This window comes from Melospiza georgiana, chromosome 4 (assembly GCF_028018845.1).
Source record: "Melospiza georgiana isolate bMelGeo1 chromosome 4, bMelGeo1.pri, whole genome shotgun sequence".
NCBI lineage: Eukaryota > Metazoa > Chordata > Aves > Passeriformes > Passerellidae > Melospiza > Melospiza georgiana.
The window spans coordinates 17556700-17579544 of NC_080433.1; the positions used below are offsets into that span (position 1 = coordinate 17556700).

The 22845-nt window shown below is 37.2% G+C and overlaps 1 protein-coding gene across 4 annotated transcripts in view; it reads left to right on the plus strand.

The window, feature by feature from the left end:
• Window positions 1-20544, plus strand: part of DNM1L (dynamin 1 like) — a 36084-nt gene extending 15540 nt beyond the window's left edge. The window contains exons 3-20 of one of the 4 annotated variants that reach the window (XM_058022316.1): window positions 800-838; window positions 1975-2021; window positions 3092-3163; window positions 3623-3709; window positions 4322-4484; window positions 5800-5920; window positions 6530-6661; window positions 6929-7135; window positions 7336-7456; window positions 8296-8451; window positions 8568-8657; window positions 9548-9640; window positions 11427-11483; window positions 12686-12763; window positions 14955-15122; window positions 15757-15866; window positions 17028-17187; window positions 18260-20544. In XM_058022316.1, the coding sequence (XP_057878299.1) occupies window positions 800-838; window positions 1975-2021; window positions 3092-3163; window positions 3623-3709; window positions 4322-4484; window positions 5800-5920; window positions 6530-6661; window positions 6929-7135; window positions 7336-7456; window positions 8296-8451; window positions 8568-8657; window positions 9548-9640; window positions 11427-11483; window positions 12686-12763; window positions 14955-15122; window positions 15757-15866; window positions 17028-17187; window positions 18260-18316 (1958 nt within the window). In that variant the 3' untranslated portion in view covers window positions 18317-20544. The remainder of the gene's footprint in view (window positions 1-799; window positions 839-1974; window positions 2022-3091; window positions 3164-3622; window positions 3710-4321; window positions 4485-5799; window positions 5921-6529; window positions 6662-6928; window positions 7136-7335; window positions 7457-8295; window positions 8452-8567; window positions 8658-9547; window positions 9641-11426; window positions 11484-12685; window positions 12764-14954; window positions 15123-15756; window positions 15867-17027; window positions 17188-18259) is intronic. The other 3 variants (XM_058022318.1, XM_058022317.1, XM_058022319.1) reach the window with 3 other exon arrangements.
• Window positions 20545-22845: the final 2301 nt, after the last annotated feature.

Here is a 22845-nt window from a genome sequence, read left to right on the forward strand (position 1 = left end):
CCTTTGACTGAGCAAAACATCAACTCTCCAGATAATCTTTTCAAACAGATGAGTTGATTATTGTTGTACTATCTGAATTTTGTCCCAAACCAAACCAAAAATATCTTTACCATTTTGTTGTGCTGCTTGTACTTTCAGGGTGTTGTCCAGACAGCACAGGAAAATAGAGTTTTAAATTCATCAGCCCCTCAGTAAGAAGTTGGATTTTTTTTGTAATGATGTTTCCATAACTACTTTGAAAAATTAGAAGTTGAGAAGGATAATGTATATGTTGTCTCTTCTTAAATCTGTCTCAGAACTGATGTTATTCTTTAATTGAGTCTTAAAAATATTGATGCACAGCATCAGATTTCCTTCCTATACAGTAACACTACTTCCAATGACATTATAAATGTTTCTTTACTCTTTCTGGTTCTTCCTATGAGTAAATTATGTGAAACATAATTTGCCAGAGAAGTTCAGCTCTGTGGAGCCCAGTGGTGCTGTTTTCTGTGCTCAGATAAGAAAATACATTGGGCTGTTAGAATTAAGTGTATGGCAATAATAATCATCATTAAGTTAGCTTTGTTGTATAGAATATCTGATTTATAGGCATCATTTCTGTGTGTTTAAGATCTTATTTCTGTGCATATTGCTAATATGTTACACACTCTCATCAATACTAGAATAGCATGCACATCTGTCTGCATGCATTTGTGCTCTTTGTAATTGAATCTGGTACTGAAACTGAATAAAATGCTATATTAAATATGAATAAAAATGTTAAACACCTTTCAATGCTGTTTCTCTTTAACTGCAGACCCTGCTACATGGAAAAATTCAAGACACCTTGCTAAAGGTTGCCTTTATCCACTTGCTTTTTCTCCCTACACCTGAAGTGCATGCTTATATACACTAATCACATTTCATGCCACATGATTGATTGTTGATTGATCACACTTTTCCTTTTACACTTCAGCTACTCTGGTGATTATTTTGCTGTCTTGTGATCTGATTGATTTTCAGTTTTCTGACCTTGTTGCATTAGAATGAGATAATTTTTGCTTTTCTTCTGTGCTGTTGCTGCTTCATAGAACTTCCTGCACTTTTAATTCCCAAATCCTTAAAAAAAAACTTTGATCAACTTTCTTAAATTTCAACTTAAGTGAAAAAAATGTTTGGAAAGATTACTTGATTGTAGGTAAACCATGTGTTTGCCAAAGGGCCAGAGTTCTTGTAGAGCAGATTGCTGTGTCAGGGAGCTCAGAGGAAATAACTCCAAGAATTGGGAATGGAACTTGCCTCTAATACTTGGAAACCTAATAGTAAAAATGTGAATATCTTGCAGTGTGACTCAAATTGCTGCCTGTGCTACAAAGCAGGATTTGAACAAAACCTCCTTTGCTGTTTCTGGGACTGCTCTTGCATAGTCCCCAAGTAATTCTGGACCTCAGTGGTGACTGACAAGAGTGAAGATGTTTGGTGCCTGACAGATTTGGGAAGAGACATGTTCTCCTAAGGCTTCTTTGTTATGCAGAATTCTTATGTATTTTCTGTTTGCTTGCTTTTAGTTCTACAGGTTTTTCTAACTTTTTCTTTCAGCTGTAATTTGATCTCACTTGCATGGTTTAGAATAAAAGATGCTAAATGCTAGCCTTTTCTTTCCCAGGTTTTTAAGCTATTGCTAATAATTCTTTTGTTTTCTGTTACAAGCTGATATTTCTGAAAGATTGCAGGATAGGTGATTAGCTCAGTCATAGGTAGGAAGGTGGACCTTGTGTGAGACAAATTAGACATAGTAGTGAGGTGCAATGCTTCAGTAGACAGAATCATAAATCTATTTATACTGAGCTATTTAACACCTAATTGTAGAAAGCTAACTAATTTTTATTTTGCTGCTTGAAAAAAAAATCTCATAGTTTTCAATGACCAGGCCTTGGAAAAAATGTTAGTGAAAAATCTATTTTTTCTCATGTATCCATTTTTTGTTTTCAGAGGTAGATGCTGCAGAATGGGGTAAATTTCTTCATACCAAAAACAAGGTATGTTTACTCTCTTGATGAAGTAGCAGTGTCATAAATATTTTAACAGATATATACTTAATTCTGTTATTTCTTCCCTTGACATTCCTGAAAAGACGATGTTTATTGGTAGTACTATACCTGCTGTTCTATATGGCAGAATATTGAGGATTTTGTGTTGCTTTTTATGAGTAGAAAACTTAGGAAAACATAAAATGTTAAAATATCTGTTATGTGAGTCATTGATTCTGCTGAGTTCTCATAGTCCTTTTTGGGTTATTTTGTTGTTTATTCTATTTTGTGCATTGCCAAAATCAGAATGGATGTCACAGGACAAGGACAAGGTGTAAGCAGAAGTCATTTCAGTCCATTGAAGAATTGGCTACTTCAGAGGTTTGTTAGAAAGCTGTGAGAAAGAAAAAAGAGCCTCTTGTGCATCAGGGTGAAGGAAAACAAACTGAGATGACCCAGCACCTCAGGAAGAGCCAAAGCTTAATTCTTGCTTGAAGACAGTCATATTTTTGTTGGCAGATAAATGATACAAGTGTTTATTATTTTAAAGCGATTTTCTCACATTCTAGGCAATGCTAGAAATTGAAGTGAAGTTTATTGAGGGAATCAGTGGAAGGATAGCTCTGTGCTAACCTTTTTAGGCTGGTGGCAGGGGAAGAGTTTTTACAAGAGTGGAAAAATTTGAATATGAAACTGCCCTTTGTCCTCTTCAGGATGAGAAGGGGTTTAGGCTACATGTTGCTTATTAACTTCAAAGGATTACAACCAGACACAGAATGGAATTAAGTATTTGAAATTCTCTGTAGGTGGACACAAATTAACAACTTGTGGCTGACATTGGTCATAAGTGCTAGTAACTGCCATCTCACAGAATTAGTTGACAGATTAAATACCAATTTCTGTAAATTTAGCGCTGATCATTCCTGTTTACATCAATTTAAGGACTACAAGTAATTCTCACATATTTTTAAAATATTCTGTATACTTGGGGAGTTTTTCACCATCCCTTGGAGACCATTGTTTTGCAGTTAAGTAAGTGAATGCTGTCTTTGATTTTTAAACTGTTTTTCTTCCTTCAGATCTATACAGATTTTGACGAAATTCGTCAGGAAATAGAAAATGAAACAGAGAGGATTTCAGGAAACAATAAGGTAAATCCTGTCCTGTCCATCTGTTGTCTTGCTATTGATTTTCTTGCTGCTTAAACCTTTCTTAAAGAGTTTCAACACCCAGGAGTGAAAAGCACTAAACTGTTCTAATGAAGAACATGGGAATACTTCTTGCTATCTTGAGATTTTTTTCACTGTGTTCATGAGAACAATTACTTCAGCTGAAAGACAGAGAATTGTTGCTTTACTTCAAGATTCTGTAATAAAAGTGCAAAAAAGGAACTTTCAGTTAAACTTGCTTTAGTTTTTCTACATACCTGCCTTTATGTAATTATAAAACTGGCAGCTGACAGATGGTTGGCCTTTTTTCCTTGCTGTGTGTTTTAAGGTATGTGGTGAAAGAAAGTCTTTGTAGTATGAAACTACAGCCTTTGGATTTTCATGTGATGAATTTAAATAATCCAGGCCAGTAATTATTACTTCTTATAAATGTATTTCTAGGGGATCAGCCCTGAACCCATTCATCTGAAGATTTTTTCAGCTAATGTTGTAAATCTGACTCTTGTGGACTTACCTGGAATGACAAAGGTAAGGTGCAGCATGCTCCTCTTCTGACTCAGTGTGTATTTTTGAACAAGGTGTGCCTGTTCACTCTTTGCCATTGTTCTGCATTGCTAGTTAAACTGCTTTTCTGGGGTTAAGTAGTGTTATGTAAATGTGACATGTCACTGTCTTCTGGGGTAAGTTTTGGGTTTCTGCTGCACTTTGCTGATGTCAGAGATAGATTTGCTTATGTTTTTCCTCTTTCTACATATAAGTGATGGTAGGTGGGTGGGCTGCATGTTCCTTTCCATAGAGGAGGTAGCACTGCAGGTCTCAGAGCTGTACCTGCAGATAGATAAGTATTTGGCAGCTTGGAAGGTCTCTTCCACATTGCTTCTCCAGGAGTGGCTCTGTGTATTTTGTGTAAGAGGCTGTATAAAGTGAGGATATCCTAGAGAGAAATGTTCAGATCCTTTTTGTTCAGGTTATATATGGAATAATTTTCTGAGGCATGAAGATGACAAAGATGGCTTCCTTCCCTGCCCATGCACACATCCCCACCCCACTCTGCCAGTTGTGCACGTGGTTCTTGGACACCAAAACTCATGCAGGCATAAAGACACAATTTTAACAGTTCCATCTTGTTTTTTTCTCTAGGTGCCTGTTGGTGATCAGCCTAAAGACATTGAACTTCAAATAAGAGAGCTCATCCTGCAGTTCATCAGCAACCCCAATTCCATTATCCTGGCAGTCACAGCTGCCAACACAGACATGGCCACTTCTGAAGCCCTGAAAATAGCTCGGGAGGTGGATCCAGATGGTAAGCACCAAGGCTATCTGGATGCTGTAATTCAACTGCTTTTTGAAACTCAATCCTAAAATAAAACTGAGGTTGTTCGAGCAAAATATAGTAAGAAAAGTAAATGTCACCACATTTCCTAGAAAATGTAAGTTTAATATTTGCTTAAAGACTTCTTGCTGCAGTCTCTGCAGCTCAAGAGAATGCTGGGATGAGTCAATAACTGATAGATTTCTGGCTTGCCAGCAGGCCAAGTAACTATTCTAATAGTCATAGAGTCACTTCTATTTCCACAGCAGCAAAATAATGTTAAGAATGCTGGGGGTTTTCAGAGTTTTACTAGTTCACAGTGGTCTTTTAGGGCAGCTTCATGCTTTGTTGTCCAACATTGTTTCCTTTGGTAGAGAAAATATGCCACCCCCAGCTAAGTAATTGACTGTCTAGCTGTTAGTTTAGTGACTTTTAGTAAGGATAAGATGAATTCTGTGCCCTGTATTTATGTCAGTGAGAACTCACTGATTTAATGGAATAAGAAGGTTATAATTTTATATTTACCTAAGGACTTTGAAACAGATCTGAAGCTAATGGCTGCCTGCTTCTTGCTTTTGCAAAGTGCTGTCAGTACCATTGACTAACAAATGGCATTGTGTGATTTGAAAGAACATGGATTAATACACTTGGAAAATAAACACACAGAAAATTAGGCTAAAATTTAGTGTTGGTTTTAGTGTTGGTACCCTCAAACTTTTCTTTCCATAAAATGTAGCATTTCTTCATTGTTTTCAAACTTCAAGTCTGCTTTGACTTGTCTGCCACATAACCTTGAGGGAAAACCTCTTCTGGTAGTCAGCTCAGTTAAACTGTCCTGGTTCAAGATACCCTTTTATTATACTCCTGTAAAAATGATTGACACTGTCTTTTGGATCACTTCCCAAAATTCTGAAACTTAAAGGTCTGGAGTGGTAGATCATGTTGCAGGTTCTGCAGGAGTAATGCTATATAGTAAGAACCTACAGTACTAAAGTAACTACACTCAGATGAAGGTTTCAAGACCCAAGAACTTCCTGATTTTACTGAGATGCTGGTTTAAATTTTTAGACTCAAAAAGTGTGTTATATTTTAAAGAAAAGGTTCTTGGCACATTTTTTTTTCAGACCAGGAGCTCAGGAAATATTGAGGTGCCAGACAAATCCTGTGTGTGTTGGCCTACTGGTTTAGATTGGCAGTATGTCCCTATTGAATGAATTTAGGTCACTAATTCTCCATTTGCTGAATTATGAGTTTTAGTTACTCTGATGAAATCAGAACATCCCTGTGAGTGTTTTCCTTTTGGTAGGTCGAAGAACCCTTGCTGTTATCACAAAGCTGGATCTCATGGATGCTGGCACTGATGCTATGGATGTGCTCATGGGAAGAGTGATTCCAGTCAAACTTGGCATCATTGGAGTAGTGAATAGGTCTGTGTGGGCACATTGGTGCTATTTTTAAAACTCTGTTAATATGAAGTAATGCTTCTGCTTTTTTAGCCATGAATATAATTTTAAAAATAAGGTGATGATGTTGAAATAAACTTCTGAATAAGCAAGTGAGAAACTTGTGCTCACTTCTCAAAGCCTTTGTTCTTCCACTCAACCAACTGCTAATGCAGACAGGAGTAGAGACACTTCTAGAAGAACTGTGGTGTCACCACTTCTGCTGTTGTCCTTCAGCTTGAGAGGTGCTTCTGGTCAGCTGTTCACATTAGCTCTGATCCAGCACAGGTCCTGTGTATATTAGTCCTAAATGCATATGACTGTAGCTCTGCTGTATTTTTTTACCTTACTTAGGTCAGATCTCATGTAGTTTTGGTAAGAGCATTGTTTAGTCTGTATATAGCTGCTACCAATACAGATTTGTTGGCTATGCTGTGTGGAGAAACAAATAAAAACCTTTAAAGTCTAAGGAAGGTGAGATATGTGTGTAAAGCAAAACCCAGTTGTTAAATGTTCTGTCCAGAAAAGCAGAAGTGTAAATTACTTTTACTTTACATCCAGTAACTAGTGTGTAACTCTGCCTTTTACCTTCAGGAGTCAGTTGGATATTAACAATAAGAAGAGTGTGGCTGATTCCATTCGTGATGAGTATGGGTTTCTCCAAAAGAAATATCCTTCCCTTGCCAATCGAAATGGAACCAAGTATCTTGCTAGAACACTGAACAGGTATTCCTTGAAGACATAAACTTATGGGTTACAGATATGTGCACACCTTTCTTTTTACCCTTAGTGTGTCTTTTGGTGCTGTACAGTAATGCATTAAAGAAAACTCTGGTTCCAAACTCTGGTTCTCTCAGTTTCTGAATTTACTGTAATTTTCCCAAGTAAATGTTTTCCTATGGTGGTTATTTTGTGTCTCTTCTCTGTTTTGATGGAGATGATAAAGCTGAAACTTTTCCTCCCTTCTAATAAGGGACTGTTTTCTATTTTCAGATTGCTGATGCATCATATCAGGGATTGCTTGCCAGAACTGAAAACCAGAATTAATGTTTTAGCTGCCCAGTACCAATCTCTACTGAACAGCTATGGGGAACCTGTCGAAGACAAAAGTGCTACTTTATTGCAGCTGATCACCAAATTTGCCACAGAATATTGTAATACTATTGAAGGAACAGCAAAATACATAGAGACTTCAGAGCTGTAAGTACAAATGTTTTCCTGCAATATTGACTGAGCGGTTTGCTTGACTCGGTGATTCTTACTGGCTCTCACTGGCAGTATTACTACACTGGACCATAACATACTCAAAAAAGTTTGAATACAAGCAACTGTAAAAAAGGTTTTCAGTGAGAGCTTCCTTCTTCTTATTTGCTACTTCAGTTGTTCTTTTCTTCTTTCAGATGTGGTGGAGCCAGAATCTGTTATATTTTTCATGAGACTTTTGGAAGAACTTTAGAATCCGTTGACCCTCTGGGTGGCCTTAACACAATTGACATTCTGACTGCCATTAGAAATGCCACTGTGAGTGTTCTTCTGTATTTCTGAGTGTTGTGGCCTATGCTAGATAGGAAGCTAAGGTTTAATTCTATATGAGAAGCACAACTTTGAGATGGTTCAGTGTTTTCCTGACAGATTTGGTTTCTTGCTAACATGGGAATTGGTGTTGCTGAGAATTGACAGAGTAAGGCCACTTTTAAATTTTGCAGTGTATAATAAAATGTTCACTCCTTCAAGCTTGACTTTGGATGTCAGACATGTCAGTCTGCTTTTGTACTGTGTCTGTTGTGTGTGGACAGACAGGCAGGTTTCTGCATGGTCTTGGAGCATGAGGTACTCCATTGCAATGATCTGTGTGTATGTTCTTATTCTCCTGTAAATGTAAAATGTAAAAACAGGATTTAGTAACAGGAAATATGTCATATTTCAGGTAAAAAAATGTTATATGTGTAGCTAAGCATTGGTCTGTGTGATCATAAATGAAATTACTCCAAACACTGAAATCCACTTATCTTATTGGTATGGCATTAGATGCCCAAGACTGTCCAGTAATGTCAATTTCTCTCTCTGAAATAAGAAATAAAATGTATTTGCCTTTATAATAGATTGCATCAAAATGCGGATCCTCAAATGTGAAAAAGCATTGTTCAGATTTGTAAACATAAAGTGACATGAGTAGGTAGAAGGTTAATACATTTTGTCTTAAAGATAGGAATTTACAGCTTTTATTTTTACATATACTTGAGATTTGTTCTGAGTGTCACTGTGACCTGATTTATTCTGGGCCTCATTAAATACTAGTTCTTAGAAATGCATCATGTTTTATACACAATTTAGCAGCTTTTCCCCTCCTTTTGAACCAGGGTCCCCGTCCTGCCTTGTTTGTTCCTGAGGTTTCCTTTGAGTTGCTGGTAAAAAGGCAAATCAAACGTTTGGAAGAGCCGAGCTTGCGCTGTGTGGAGCTGGTTCATGAGGAAATGCAGAGGATTATCCAGCACTGTAGTAATTACAGTACACAGGTAAAAATGCATGCTCTACAGCTGGGATTGTAATCATGGCATGTGTGTGTGGGTGTGTGATTACTTGCTTAAAAGCTTCTGGAAGTCTCACCAGTAAAATTTGGGTTTGTTTTTAGGAATTACTGAGGTTTCCTAAATTGCACGATGCCATAGTTGAAGTAGTAACCTGTCTTTTGCGTAGGAGACTTCCTGTCACAAATGAAATGGTAAGTTTCCATCTACTGTAATTTTGCTGGTAGAAGTGCATGTTTTCTGAAGTCTTGATGTTTCTGTTTGCACAGGAACCCAAGTTATTAAAGGAATCTTAACTTATTTGTTAAATTGATAGTTATTTAATATGTACACATTTTGATGTGTACACATTTAATATGTATTAACTCTTCTATATTATAGATACATATAAAACAAAGGTATGGGGTTAGGGTTAAGCATGTAGTCCCCTATGTTTCAATTTCCCAAGAAGAATTCTACAAAATTTCAATTTAGCATCAACTAGTCTTCCTCATATAGGTTATTTCCCTCCCTTGTAACAGAAGCTGAGTTTATTGTAGAGTTTGGGATGCAGTGATAAAAATTAAATTGTAATCCATATTCTGTGTTTCAGAGTCTTATAATGCCCTTTAGCTAGTGAAAACTAAAAGTTCAACTTGTACCTTTAAATAAATATTTTAATATTAAAATCTGATTTGGACTGCCTGTTGGGCAGTAAAGAGTGTTTCAGTATTTGACTCTGCATTTGATGTAAAAAGCAAAAATTGCTTTTTATACTCACTGTCCCTCGCAGTGAACCATCTACCCCTGATTCACATATTGTAGGTGGTTTGTGGCTGAGTGGTCTTTTGCTATGGGCAAATCAAGATAAACAATTAGTAAAACCATGCCTATTGCCCCTTTTTTATCTTCAGAGTATGGCAATGAACATGAACACAAGGCTTAGTGATTTTTCCTTTTACCAAACAGCCAACAATTGGGCAAAAGACAAAAAATAACACAGTAACAGTAAAATGCTGTGCTTGCCAGCATTGTAGGTCATTGCTCTGCACTGGCATTAGGTTTACTGCCTGAATTTTTGATCTGGGAATATTTTACATTGCAGGTTCATAATCTGGTGGCCATTGAGTTAGCTTATATCAATACCAAACATCCAGACTTTGCTGATGCCTGTGGGTTAATGAATAACAACATAGAGGTAAGAAAGTATGTTCTCTTAAAAAAATTCTGGCCTCTTTAAGTGAAGGTGAAATTCATAAAATAACAATAAAATGTGCTTCTTTCCTTGAAGCACATTTCTGCATTTTGAGGCATGAGAAATGTGATGACTTATGAATATGGTGTATACTGTAGTGATCTGTGGATTTGTTAATTGCTATTGCATATTACATTTAGGATCACTGGTTGATACTTTACTGAAAGGATTCTGTCTGTTTTTCAGTCTGGAAAATAAGATGGGCATCTAATTGAGTATTGCCTATGAAATGAAATTTTTTAAGGCGAAATTTAAATATGTAATTGTGAAATGTTATTCATGTTGAAGTAACTGCATTTTGTCTTTTGACATGATGTATCAATGTATCCTCTCAATTGTGAAAATATAATACAAGTATTGTTTCCTCTGTTCAGGTTGTAATTTCTGCTTGCTTTTGGTTTTGTTCTTGATTCTCTGTGTTACCACACTTCAGCCTCCCTGAGACATTCTCTCCCTCAGTCTCCTGTCAGTAACCTTGTGTTTTTCAAGTCCAAATCTGATAATACTTGTTGCTGCCATCATCCTGTGGAAGCAGTTCAACAACCAATCTGCTCTGTTAGATTGCAAAAACACCAGATTGGTTCTTCCAATCTCATTAATAAGAGCTCATTAATACGCTTGTGTTTATCCAACACATAATTTTCATTCATCACAGAATCATGGAATGGCTTGGCTTGGAAGGTAATCTCATTCCAACCCTCCTGCCATATGCAGGGACACATTCCTCTAGACCAGGTTGCTCAGAGCTCCTTCCAGTCTGGCCTTGGACACTTCCAAGGATGGAACAGCCACAACTTCTCTGGGCAACCTGTGCCAGTGCCTCACCACCCTCAGAGTAAAAAATTTTTTTCCAGTGGAATATGTAATTTAAACCTATTCTCTTTCAGTTTGAGGCATTCCCCCTTGTCTTGTCACTATGTGCTCTTGCAATGTTTCTTTTTTAAGTGCTTACATTAAAATTTCTACTCTATACAATTTCTTCTATAATCTATAAAATTTCTTCCTTCTATACATATATTTTGTAGGTATGCATTTGAATTTAACTTGGTAGACTGCTCTTTAATCTAGTTCAAAAACAATGTGTATGGAAACTGCTGTGAGTACAGAAATTAGGACTTTGTGAAGCTGAACATACAAAATTGTATCATCCTGTGTTACTTAAAGTAGTTCTTTCCCAATGTTTTCCTAAACAGGACATTGACATTTTTGAAGAACCAAACCATGTAATCCCAAGCCTTATTTAGTGGACAATCAATTGTTAATTTCAAGCAAATTCAGACATTTCTTTGTCCTAATTGCTTCAAATTCTATTTTGCTATGAAGCAAATTCTGCTGCCTCCTTCATTTTGGGCTTATCATGTGCTGGCCACAGAATCAAATCCTTTAGATGACTTGGAGGATTTACAGCTTAATGAGGGCTGTAGGGTATCTGTGATGAGCCAAATTGTGGAGCTTTGATACTGTCTTTTAAAGGCTCAGGCTTTGATTAGGGAGCGTGGTGCAAAAAAACTTAGCAAAACTTCTTATATTGAGTATTTAGTTTTGACCAGGTAATCAAAGCATCCAAATAATCAAGGGTTTCATAGACCACAGTATTAGCATGGCCCTGGATGAGATGAAATTACTCCTATTTGTGTCTGAAATGGAAGTAATCTGTAAAATGTGGCTCTTGCCTGTGTGTTGATCCAGAGTAATGCATAACTGAGGTCTTGCTGGATTGTTTTTAAAGGAGCAAAGGCGGAATAGGTTAACCCGGGAGCTGCCTTCTGCTGTGCCACGAGACAAGGTAGGTAAATGTTTGACTTTATTTTTTACATCAAGCTGAATGCATTCTCCTAGATCCAATCTAAGTATTGGAAATTTTCATATGCTACTCTGGTAACAGTCTTGGGAGCTTCTAGGTATTGAGTTTTTTCTTTTCAATTTCATAAGATAGAAGTGGAATATAATTTTCTTTTATTTTTTATTCTTTAATTTTCTTAAAGATGCAATATTTGGGAGGTTTTAAATCTGGTATTTCAGAAGACTTATCTATAAATGTAATAATACACTTATTACTTGAATTTTGTCATCTCAGGTAAGGAGTAAAATGCCTGCAGATATTGAAGATGGACTCAGAACTTTCATGCTTAAATTTGTAGCTGAGACACACTGATTTCAAAAGATAAACAAGTGATTTAAAATGTTCAGTGCCAACATAGTGACCTGTGGTTGTTCACTCTTAAAACTGCAGTTTATTGCAGTCTTACTTTCTTTGGGAGCAGTTGTTGGAGTTGACATTTTCAGTTGTTCATGTATTCTGTCTCTGGAGATTGCTTAACTTTATCAGGTTTTGGGATTAGTGCAGTGACAGGAGTGGAAGAACCAACCAAATGTCATGGAAAACAGTCTGGCTGTAGAAAAGAACAGTCTGACAACAAGCTGGAATTTTAGACAGTTATTTAATACTATGTGAATTATTAAGAATTCAAAGACAGAGACCATAGTTTAGAATCCTTGTGAGGTTGTAACAGGAGTTTCTACAGCTGATAGAAATTGTTCACTAAGTTCATTACCTTAAAAAGTGAGACAGAGTCCCAGAGCAGATCTAATACTGTTGCCTTTAATCAGTCTAAGGCAACTGATGGATGAACTGGAAATTTAAGGTAGCTGTCTAGAGATTGCTTTCAGTGCTCTTTGATCCTTCATTTTGTTGATTTCATAGTTAAATCATCAGTGTAGGAGCTTAAATGAAATTGAAGGTCAGATAATCCAAAATAACCGTCTTGGAGATGCTTTTATTTTTCTTTTTTTTTTCTCTTTTCTTTCTTCTTTTTTTCTTCTTTTTTTTCTGCTTCTATTTCTGTTTTTCTTGCAAATTCAAAATATTTCTTTTCTGCATTTTGAAAGATGCTAGTAGGTAAAAGTGTTTACAATTTGCTAGGTAAATTTGGTGGTCTTCAGTTGAATTTTTTTTTCCCCTCTCCCTGCATTTTTTACCTTCCTTAGTCTGCTAAAGCTCCAGGTGCATTGGCACCTGCTTCCCAGGAGACTGTTACTGCTGCTTCTGCTGAGGCTGATGGCAAGGTCTGTCTTGATTTCTCCTCTAAGCACTGCATGCACGTTTCTGTTGTGGTGCACCCCAGGTGTAAGGAAAGCAGTTTGTCATTGGTATTGTCACCAACAGTGTGTCCTACCCAGTCTGGATGTCCTCCCCAGTGTGGATTATTACTTGGCACTACTGGTTTTATGTGCAGTGGCATGTCAAGACATGCCATGAAGTGGCCAAGTCACTGCTTTCTTTTGAACTCTTGTTTTGCAATATGTTGGGGTGCAAATATGCACCTAGTTTACCTCAAACTGTCCATAGATTGTTGGGTGCAACAGTACTGTAATTAAAAGTCTTCAGCATGGCTGTTAAACTGCATGTTTTTAATGTGTTGACAGTTAAAGAAGGAGGACAGAAGATAATCTAAAATGTGAGTTTCCTGCTTCCTGCAGGGAATCTTTACAGGCTTTGTTCAAACTGAACCTCCTTTGTGTTGTGTCACATAATTGTTGAATCCCTGGTTTACTTATATTTGTGAAATGTGCTCTGCAGTGTATTTTACATGTTAGGTGTGCTGTCTCATGTGTTAAAATAACAGCTCATTATTCCTCTGAAGGCTTTTCTGCTAATTGCTCTTGCTAGGAGTCAGAAAAGATGGGCAGTCACAAGTTTATGTATTAGGAGTACCAGGGGAACTCAGGCTTTCTGCTTTATTGCACATTCAGATGTAAATGCAAAGCTTCCATTTCTGTCCTGAGCAAAGTGGTTAAAGTCAAATCTAGTAAATAGTAGAATTTTAACTATTATTTTTATCAGTGTTTTAGAAGCTTTGATATACTGCAAAATTTAAAAAGAAACCAAGAGCCACTGTGCAGATAGTGTTGTGACTTAGGAAGTAGCAGGAAGCTGCCAGATTTGGTTTGCATTTCCCATAAACCCTGTCCTCTGTGGGGTGATACATTTCACACTCTCTTGTGTGGTTTTGTTTCTGAAACTGCTTTGGAGGTAGAGCAGGCTCCACAGTAACACAGAATGAGAGTGGCATTTTTGTCATTTTGAGCACCTGTCTTGCAATCAGAAATCATGCAGTGGAGCTTTCCTTAACAACAACTTTCTCTTATTAGCAGAGTTTGATTTGAATTCCTAGTGTGTTGTACAATGCCTCTGAGCAATTTAAATAAAATTTTTGATGTGCACAGCTTAGCTGAGTTTCTTCCTATATGCTGCTGCTGATATATTCTACTTGCTATGCTTTGTTTCTCACCTTTTTTTTTAGATTTAAGATCAACCTGTGGTGTTTCATTGTAAACACAATAGATAAATTTAGCTTTTTTCCTCCTATACCTGAAACAAGACAAGTACAAAGCCTTGAATGACCTTTTTCAAACAGGACTAGATTTCAAAGCACAGAGTAAATAGAAGAGATATTAGGCTTGTGGAAAGGTAAAATAAAATAAAAATTGCCCCTATTCAACATAAAAATAAACTTTGGGTTTTTTAATACTAATCAATAGATGGTGGATACCATCCACTAATATTTCTTTTGTTCAGTGATTTCTAATGTTTGACAGATTTCTAATATTTGACATCTTTTTCTCAGAAGATTCATGAGTTCTTTGTCTAGAACTCCCCAAAAACTCTGATCTTCTTCTCTTCTCTCTCTGAACTTTGAGAGGATGAAGATTTTTGGTTTGATTTGTTATAAAAAAGCCTTCCATAAATATGATCATAGCTGTGCTACCTCAGAACAGAAATGTGCATCTTTTTGAGGTGTTACTGTAACAAGCTTAAGTTTGTTTTTCAATAAAACCTGAAGTATTTAAATTCAAGTATTGCAAGAGCTGTGGTGATCTTCAGAATATATTTTCAGAATGATCCTGATAGTATAGGATGTGTAGTCAAAGCCAAATGACTTAGAAAAACCACTCCATATTTTAGAAGTGATTTGTAGACCCTTAAAATGCTGTGGAACTTCTCCAACTGAGATGTTTTCATACCCTTTATTAGGGACAGTATGAGTTTTAAAAGCTTTCATTTTACTGGTACCTTTTGTGAGCTGTAACCAGCGAAGGGACAATAAATGTGGGGAATGGGAAGAACAGAATGAAGGAATATACCTATGAAAATCTTACTTTTAGTGAGTTTTACCTGTAGTGATTTGATCAGATGCTTCTCTATAATGGCCAAGTTCTAATGCTGCCATGTTTTTTCAATGTGCTGTTTGTGCAGAATCCTGCTGTAGGAGCAGATGCACCTCAGGAGCCTGGAACAGGCAACTGGAGAGGAATGCTGAAACCCTCCAAAGCAGAAGAGGTAGCAGCAGAGGAAAAATCCAAGCCAGCTGCAGCCCTACCTGCTAGTCCTCAAAAAGGACATGCTGTAAACCTATTAGATGTGGTGAGTCTTGGAAGACAAATTCCTTTTCTTTGTAGTTCAGTCTCAGGAAAGAAAACATCTCAATTCCAGCTCTTGTAACTTTGCTGCTAATATGTGGTCTCTTGGTAAATAATTCCCACTATTGCAGCAAGGAGCTCCAGCCAGTCTCTTCTGCTTTGCTCCTTGCCTGATTCCAATCTCCCTGCAACCTCCCTGCCTGCTCCAGTTTCAGGCTGAGATTGGGATAACTGGCTTCCTTTCACAAATTCCTGTGCAGGTGAACTCCTTGGCTAGATAGCTGTTGGTGCAGAAACAAATCTTAGCTCAACTCAAATTCCTGCTCTTCTTGTGCTGAATTTTAGTGTTTATATTGGAGAAGAAGAACCATTAAAGACAAAACCCACTTAAGTTAAAAACAGATGGAGATGTTTGGAGATGTTTAGAAAAAATGTAGTGGTTCCCTTTGACCTTTGTTTCACACATGTGGATTTTGATACGTCTCTAATTTTATTTCTGAAGAATTACAGGTTTGTTGCAAGACAGATTACATCTATCAAACTCAGGCTAAAAGAGCAATAGTTAGAGCTCTAAGTTTTATATACAAATGCAAATGAGCAGAGTTGGTTAAGCTGAGGGTTTTATTTTTCTCACACAGCCTGTACCTGTTGCACGCAAACTTTCTGCCCGTGAGCAACGAGATTGTGAAGTGATCGAACGACTTATTAAATCTTACTTCCTTATTGTCAGGAAGAACATTCAGGACAGGTAAACCTAAACTTCCTTGAAATATGTAAGCCTTGAAATATGAAATATGCAAGTATTGTGATATTTCAAGAATCATTTATATGATCATGTTACTTTTATCATGTTCTTATGTTTGTAAGAAGAGAGAAAATAAATTCATTTTTTAGAAGGGACAGCAACAGTAAAATTTGACCCTTCACAGAATGAAGCAGTTTGAAGAAGCGCTTGTTTCCTCTAATAGTTTCAAGTTCTGTGTAGTATTAAGTAAAAGGTTTAATTATTTAGGAGATGCCTCCTTTTCTGGAGGATGCTTCAATTCAGATGGAAGATTTGCAGCAAATAACTGGAATCAACTCTAGGTCCTGTGTACCCCGACAGAATTTAGCTTTGCCATCCTCTTAATTCAAATGGGAATGTCAAATAGGAGCTAGTGTGTGTGGCTCAGTTTTCTAGCACTTAGCTGTAAGGGTGGTAATGGCATGAAAAAGTTCTTTCTGCTGTGGAAAAGTCATACTTTTTCTAGTAAGGAATTCTATAAAACTTATTTTGCTTATGTCTTTGTGGAAAGATCTAACTTCATATATGATTTTTATGTATATGGGAAGTCTGGAGGAAGTACAGGAATCTGGAAACCAGATTTTAGAGCAGGTTAGTGAGGCTCATAGGTGTTTTAGTCTATCCAGTAAACTAAAACCTTCAATATAATTTTTAGTATTTCATGGCAGGGGAGTGCTTTGTTTACCTTAACTTTACTGCACAGTTTGTACTATGTAACATCAGAGATGTGAATTATTTCTTTGCCGTTTTCTCTTCCCATTTACACATAAAATTTGGTGTTAGAGTTGACATACTTAAATGTGTGTCATCTCATGCACAGTAGAGATAGGTTGCTTTGTAATGAGCAAAATTATTTATTCTTGTTTTGTGTTTTACACTGTTCATGTTTTTTACAATGCAGCTTTTCTATTTGGAAGAAATTATGCTTATATGAATTAGTTCTACTCTAATATTGTACATGATGCTGCTTTTACTTGAGACAGTTTTTATTTATAGTAGTGATAGATTCCTGGTAGTTTGAGCCAATGCTATGTGTAGCTGCTTGCCCTCATTGTGCATTCTTCCTCTGGAACAGACCTGGTTTTGAACAATTATTTTAAAGAAACAATCTTGATGTGCTTGCAGTGTGCCAAAGGCAGTGATGCATTTTCTGGTGAACCATGTGAAGGACACTCTCCAGAGTGAGCTGGTGGGCCAGCTGTACAAATCCCTGTTGTTGGATGACCTTCTCACAGAGTCTGAGGACATGGCACAGCGTAGGAAAGAGGCAGCTGACATGCTCAAGGTAATGAGGACATCAGGAGCTCCTGGGAGCAGTTCGCCTAATCAGTGGGAGGCTTCTTGAAGACTTATCTTTCTTTTTTCTTTACTGCTTTTTAAGACTGTGCCAGTGTATTGCTTTTCTCTGCTAGAGGAATTAAAACCAATACATGACCAGAAGGGATTACATATGAGCTTTTAAATCTGCAGTTTAGCAGGCTAGATAGAAAGTAGGTGCAGTTTCTCTTTTATGGTGGGCTTTTAAAACTGTGTATGGTGAAGAAGTCTGCCCTTCTTGAGAATTTAATGAGTTGCCACTTGTTTTGTGTCTTGGTTTGGAAAGACAGGAGTCTGCTAAGGAAGGCAGGAGCCTCCCCTGAAATGGAGAATGTAACACCCCCCCCCTCCAAATTGCTATAAACTTTAAATTAAGGGGCTCTCTGGCAAAAAATATTGGAGCAGGAATAACAGTTCTTCATTAGAGAAGAAAATAAAAAGATAAAATAAGCAATGCAGTACACTAGAACAACACTGACAGAGTCAGAACACAACCTGACACGCTGTGGGTCAGGATGCTGGTAGCAGTCCAATTGGAATTGTGGCTGCAGCCCTGCTGGAGTGTCAGGTGTGGTTCTGTTGGAGCAGGGATCCTGTAGAAGGATGTAGTCTTCCCCTGCAGATCCAGTGGAAGAAGAGGCAGCTGTTCCTCTGGGAAATCCAATGGAGAAGCCATGCTGGTGTTCCAGAATCTCCAGATTATATCTGAGTAGCAATGCTTGGCTCCTCCCTCTGGGTGGGGCATCTCACTATGTGTTGCTGTAGTTCTTATCAGTCATGCAGTGACATTCAATAGCCTGTTACCAGCAGGGAGAAGTGGTTGTTGAAGAGATAAGGAAAACTGCCCACTTAACAGAAGACAGCTGCCATACAGATGGCAAATAGAATACAGTTTGCTTGGCAATCCAGGACATTTTGTAATGACACTGATTAGCTTTGGTTTGTTTTGTAGCTTTGTACTTCCCAGACTGCTGCTGTTTTGTCCCTGGGGAATCTGTGCATGATAACTAACTGTGGCTTTTGTGTGTCCCTGTGTGCAGGCCCTGCAGAGAGCCAGCCAGATCATTGCAGAGATCCGAGAGACACATCTTTGGTGAAGACTGTATCAGCCACACTATTTATATGCATTGGAGGTTACATTGGCTTGACAATTGCTAGGCATGGTATACGGAGTAGAATTTTTATTTATGAACTCTTCTTATCTGTGTACTGCAACTGTGTAAATCTGCTCATGTAAAGACAGTTGGTTTGATTTGCAAACAGAAAAACATGCTGTATTTTGCAAAAGAAGTCGTATTTAATCCATATAATAAATGGCTCTAAATGTTTCCTTACCAGGTTTCTGGTGCAAATTAAAGCAGACCAAGTCTTCTGTCTCAGTGACAGTCTCATTTGAACTTGGGGAAAAACATTCAAGTTCCAGTGCCTGACTTGCTGAACAGGTTGCCTGTGGTTAAGACAGCCAGTGTAGTCTTGTGGCATAGTTCTAAGCTGCTTTTCCAGTAGAAGTTTCAATACTGTGAAGACAAGAGAGCACCGAGTATTTTCTTTCATGAATATATTGCATGCACTGTGGCAGATGGAGGTCTCCATTTTATAGCACAGTAGAGATGTCGAGCGTATTACTATGTATGTGTGTTCCCTTTTTTTTTTTCTCTTTGTCCCCAAATTTTTCAATGGCAGAAAAAACTTCAGACTTGATTTCATGGAGTATCATGTAGGAAGAATTAGCCTGGAGCTTGTGAACAAGAACAGCCTACTAAAAAGTGGCTGCAGAGTTATTAACGTGCACTGGAGCTTGTGTATGAATGTTGGAGTTTATAATCAGGCACAAGGACACCTTCCCCTTCCTCCCCCCTGGGACCAAGCCCCTGGACCACCTGATAGTAAATTTGCTCTGGCAGAACTGAAAAATAAAACTGGATTTCAAAACTGTCATGGGATAGTAAGCGTTTCTTTTAAAAACAGATCAAGTTGGCCAGGGAGAAGGGGATGCCCACAATTCTGCAAATTTTGGAATGTATGACAGTATGAAAGAAAGTCTGTGGAATTGGAATATTTATATCAGAGATTACAGTTGCTTTTGAGGAAATTTTATTGTGCTGTAAGTCGCTTTTTTTTTTTTTTGAGGACAATCATAAAATTATTAAATTTTAGGTTGGAAATTAAGTTGATGAGGTTTCTTTTTTTGTTTTGATTATAATTCATACAGATGACTATTGATCACACTAGTCTTGAAAAAGTAAACATTTTAATTTTTATGAATAAAAATTTATTTAAACTCCAGCCAGCATACTTGCATGTACTTTTCAAGCAGATTCACTCTTTTTGTATAAAGTGAAAATGTTTACTATAGTGTTGCTAATACTTTTTTTTTAACACAACTTGCATGAAAAATAGGACACTGCTGTTAACCTCCATGGCTTGACTTTATGGTATTGGGCCATGATAGTGAGGTTTTCATTACCCATATGCAGTTCCTTCCCCCTGAAATCAGTTAGCAAAAAAGGAATTCCTATGGTAAGCTGCTAAAGACTGAAAATTTAAAAACTCAGTTTACAAGAAGTTTTGTTTAAAAATGTATTTTTCTCATTGTAATATTCAGTTTGGCATCAATATGAGCACAAGGAGTTAAGTCTGACAGATGCAACTTTTGGATCCTTCATGTATGATCTGAGGTAATTCATGCAGAACACAGAAATACATATGGTGTATTTTTAAACAGCCTAAGAAGTCATGGTGTATGCATTACATGTAATGAATACAAAGGAGGTACTTTTATCTTGCATTGTATCCAGGGATGATAGTTCTCAGATTTAAGAAATATGACTGAAGTGCAAACCGCTTTTTAAATCAATTTGGTGATCAGTGAAAGCTTTTTAAGTTTTGTCAAAAGCATTGCATTTCTGTTTGACACCTCTCTCCCTTTTGCTTTCAACATCCAAGAAGTTTTCAACAAGGTAGTGCCGTCCATAAAATTGATCTGCTACCTAAGCTTTAACTCTCAAGTTCAGTCAACAGTCTCTTTGTGAAAAAATACTCTGATTTGTAAAGTTTTGAAATGCTGCATAAAGCAAATGAATTTCATTTATTGAAGAAATTCTTGCAAGTGATACCTGGCTCTGTAATGTCATGTGGAATTTCCAGTGTCAATTTGGTTTCTGAAATGTTATGACTTTTTTTGTTTAAGTTTCACAAAAAGGTTCAATTTGGTAATGTTTGAGTGCCAAGAAATGAACTTGATTTGTAATCCTTAATGCAAGACTTTGAAGGTCCATGCTGTAACAATCCTGTTATTTAATAAACAGATAATACACAAAATTAATTACTCCAGAAATAGTTTTGGACTGACTTGTAGTTCTGGTGACAGGACTTACATGCACTTGTAAGTTAGTAGTATAAGTACCTATATGTGTACAACCTTAGTTATGATTTCTCTTGTTCTCACTCAATTCTGCATTGTTGAATAGTTCCATAACTCATAATGCAGACAAGCTGTTCATACCTACTGATAGATTTGAAACAAGCTGTGTTCTGGAACTGAACTAAAGTATTTCAGTGCCACTATTACTACCAGCACTAAAACAAAGTGTGGGAAAGCTGTGGAAAAAAACCTAATGAGGGCAGCAACTGAAAAATTCTCAGATTAGACTGATGCTTTACAACTGTCTTCTATCACCTTATTTAATTTAAACTTGAAAAAATTTTGTCACTAGTGCACAAGTTTTAGCTAACTTGTTCTCCACTGGTGGAGAATCATGGAGGGGAAAACCCCCTGTAGCCAAGTTCAGGTTAGTAAATATCTGACACTGATACCTGAGCTGTTGTGTTCCTGCTGTTACTAAAACACTGTCCTCCTGATGTGAGCAGTTTGTATTCAGTAGTCAGGTTCAAATTTTACTTAGTGAAACAGATGGGTAGAAGGGGTGGTGCTGTCTGTGTGCTTCAGACCTTACTCTGAAGTAAATGGAGCAGACCTTGTGTAAAACCTGCCTTTGTTCATTGCTGTGTGGATTAATGACAGATGCCAGATTGGATATGGCAAACTCAGATCTCTGCTTTATGGACCAGGGCAGGGAAAAGAAACAACTTGCCACTTGGTTGTGCCCCTGTTGGGAACTTAAATGGAATTATCATGGGTAATTTTTTTTCTGCAGTTTTCTCCTTCAGCTGTGAGAGCAATGGGTAGCTGGTGTTTCCTGAGGTCACTGAGGATCTCCACTGCATCTGCTTTTTGTTGCTAATTAAACACTGCTTTGAGGTGAGAGGCAGAGGATTGATTCCTCTAAGTTTAATACCACTTGGATATGGTTTTGTGCTCAATGACACTCTTTAAACTAGTGAAGGTGCTTTCACGCTCCCATAGTTTTGAGTTTACTTGCTGCATGCCCTTTCACCCTTTACCTCTTAACTGGTAGGTGCCACACTAAGGTTAAATTCATGTCTTCCAGGTTGTGCTGCACAAATGTTTTTGGTGCAATTTTTTTAGTTTGTTGGTTTTAGGTTTTTTTAAATATCTTTCCAAAATAATTAATTTTCTTTTTGCACTTTTAAATCATGCATGTGTAGCCATGTTAAATACTTTAATATAATTACTCCTTGTTCACATTTGAACAAGTTTGGACAATTTCTTTCTGATTGTCTCAAAGTACCTGTATGTAAGAATTAAGACCAGGCTAAGAAAGAAGAGTTGATTTTTCCTTGATCCTTGACCCAAGTGTTCAAATGCTCAGTTGCCATGGCCCTGTATGGTCATGGCAAGTATCCAGCTGTTTCTCTGGGAAAAGTCAGGGAAGGGTTTGGAGTGCTAGGACTTGGTCAAAGGCAAGCATGGACTGAATTTCTTGGGGTTTATGAATCTTATTAGAAACCTTGCATGCAAAGAACTTTATTCCTTTTTTGTTTCATGTTGCTAAAAAATAAATTTACTGATTTATTAGAGGTGGATATATATGTCTGTCTGCACGATTTGGTGAGGACAGAAAACAGGCAGGAAAGAGATGAGACATGAAACACTACTTATTCCTGGAAGTTTTTCCTGTTACCAGAAACTCACATGGGCTCTCTTGTATTTCTCTGGAGGTGAATGTGGGTTTGTACTGGAGCATTTTGGTTCCAGGTGCATGTATTCTGATTTGCTCCAATACTTCTGTCATTTAAGGAACAAGGAGCTGTGTTAGGTGGATGAATTCTCCCCTTCCCTTCTCCCTTTTCTTCTATGTGCTTTTTTTGAGGTAGAAATGACTCAATTACTTTTCTTTGTTATGGAATAGAGATTAGGCTAGAGATGTTTCATTATGAGACAGATGAGTAGGATCTGGAAACTGAAATTAACACTAGGAACATGCTGAGCTTTTGAAAGTGCCATTACTTCAGTTCCATTGCCAGAAGAAACTGTCATCTATAACAAGCAAACCACTATATTTTATTACTGCTGAAATCCTGAGTTATGGTGCAAATGAAATCAGCATGGAATTTATCAAGTAAAAAGAAACATAAAAAAAAGATACCTAAAACAATAACAAACTCCCTACCCAACTCTAGAATATATATAACCACATTCCAGAAGCTAAGATTAAGGCTTTCCCCCTTGTGGCTGCTGTCACTGCAAATTTGTATTGAAGAT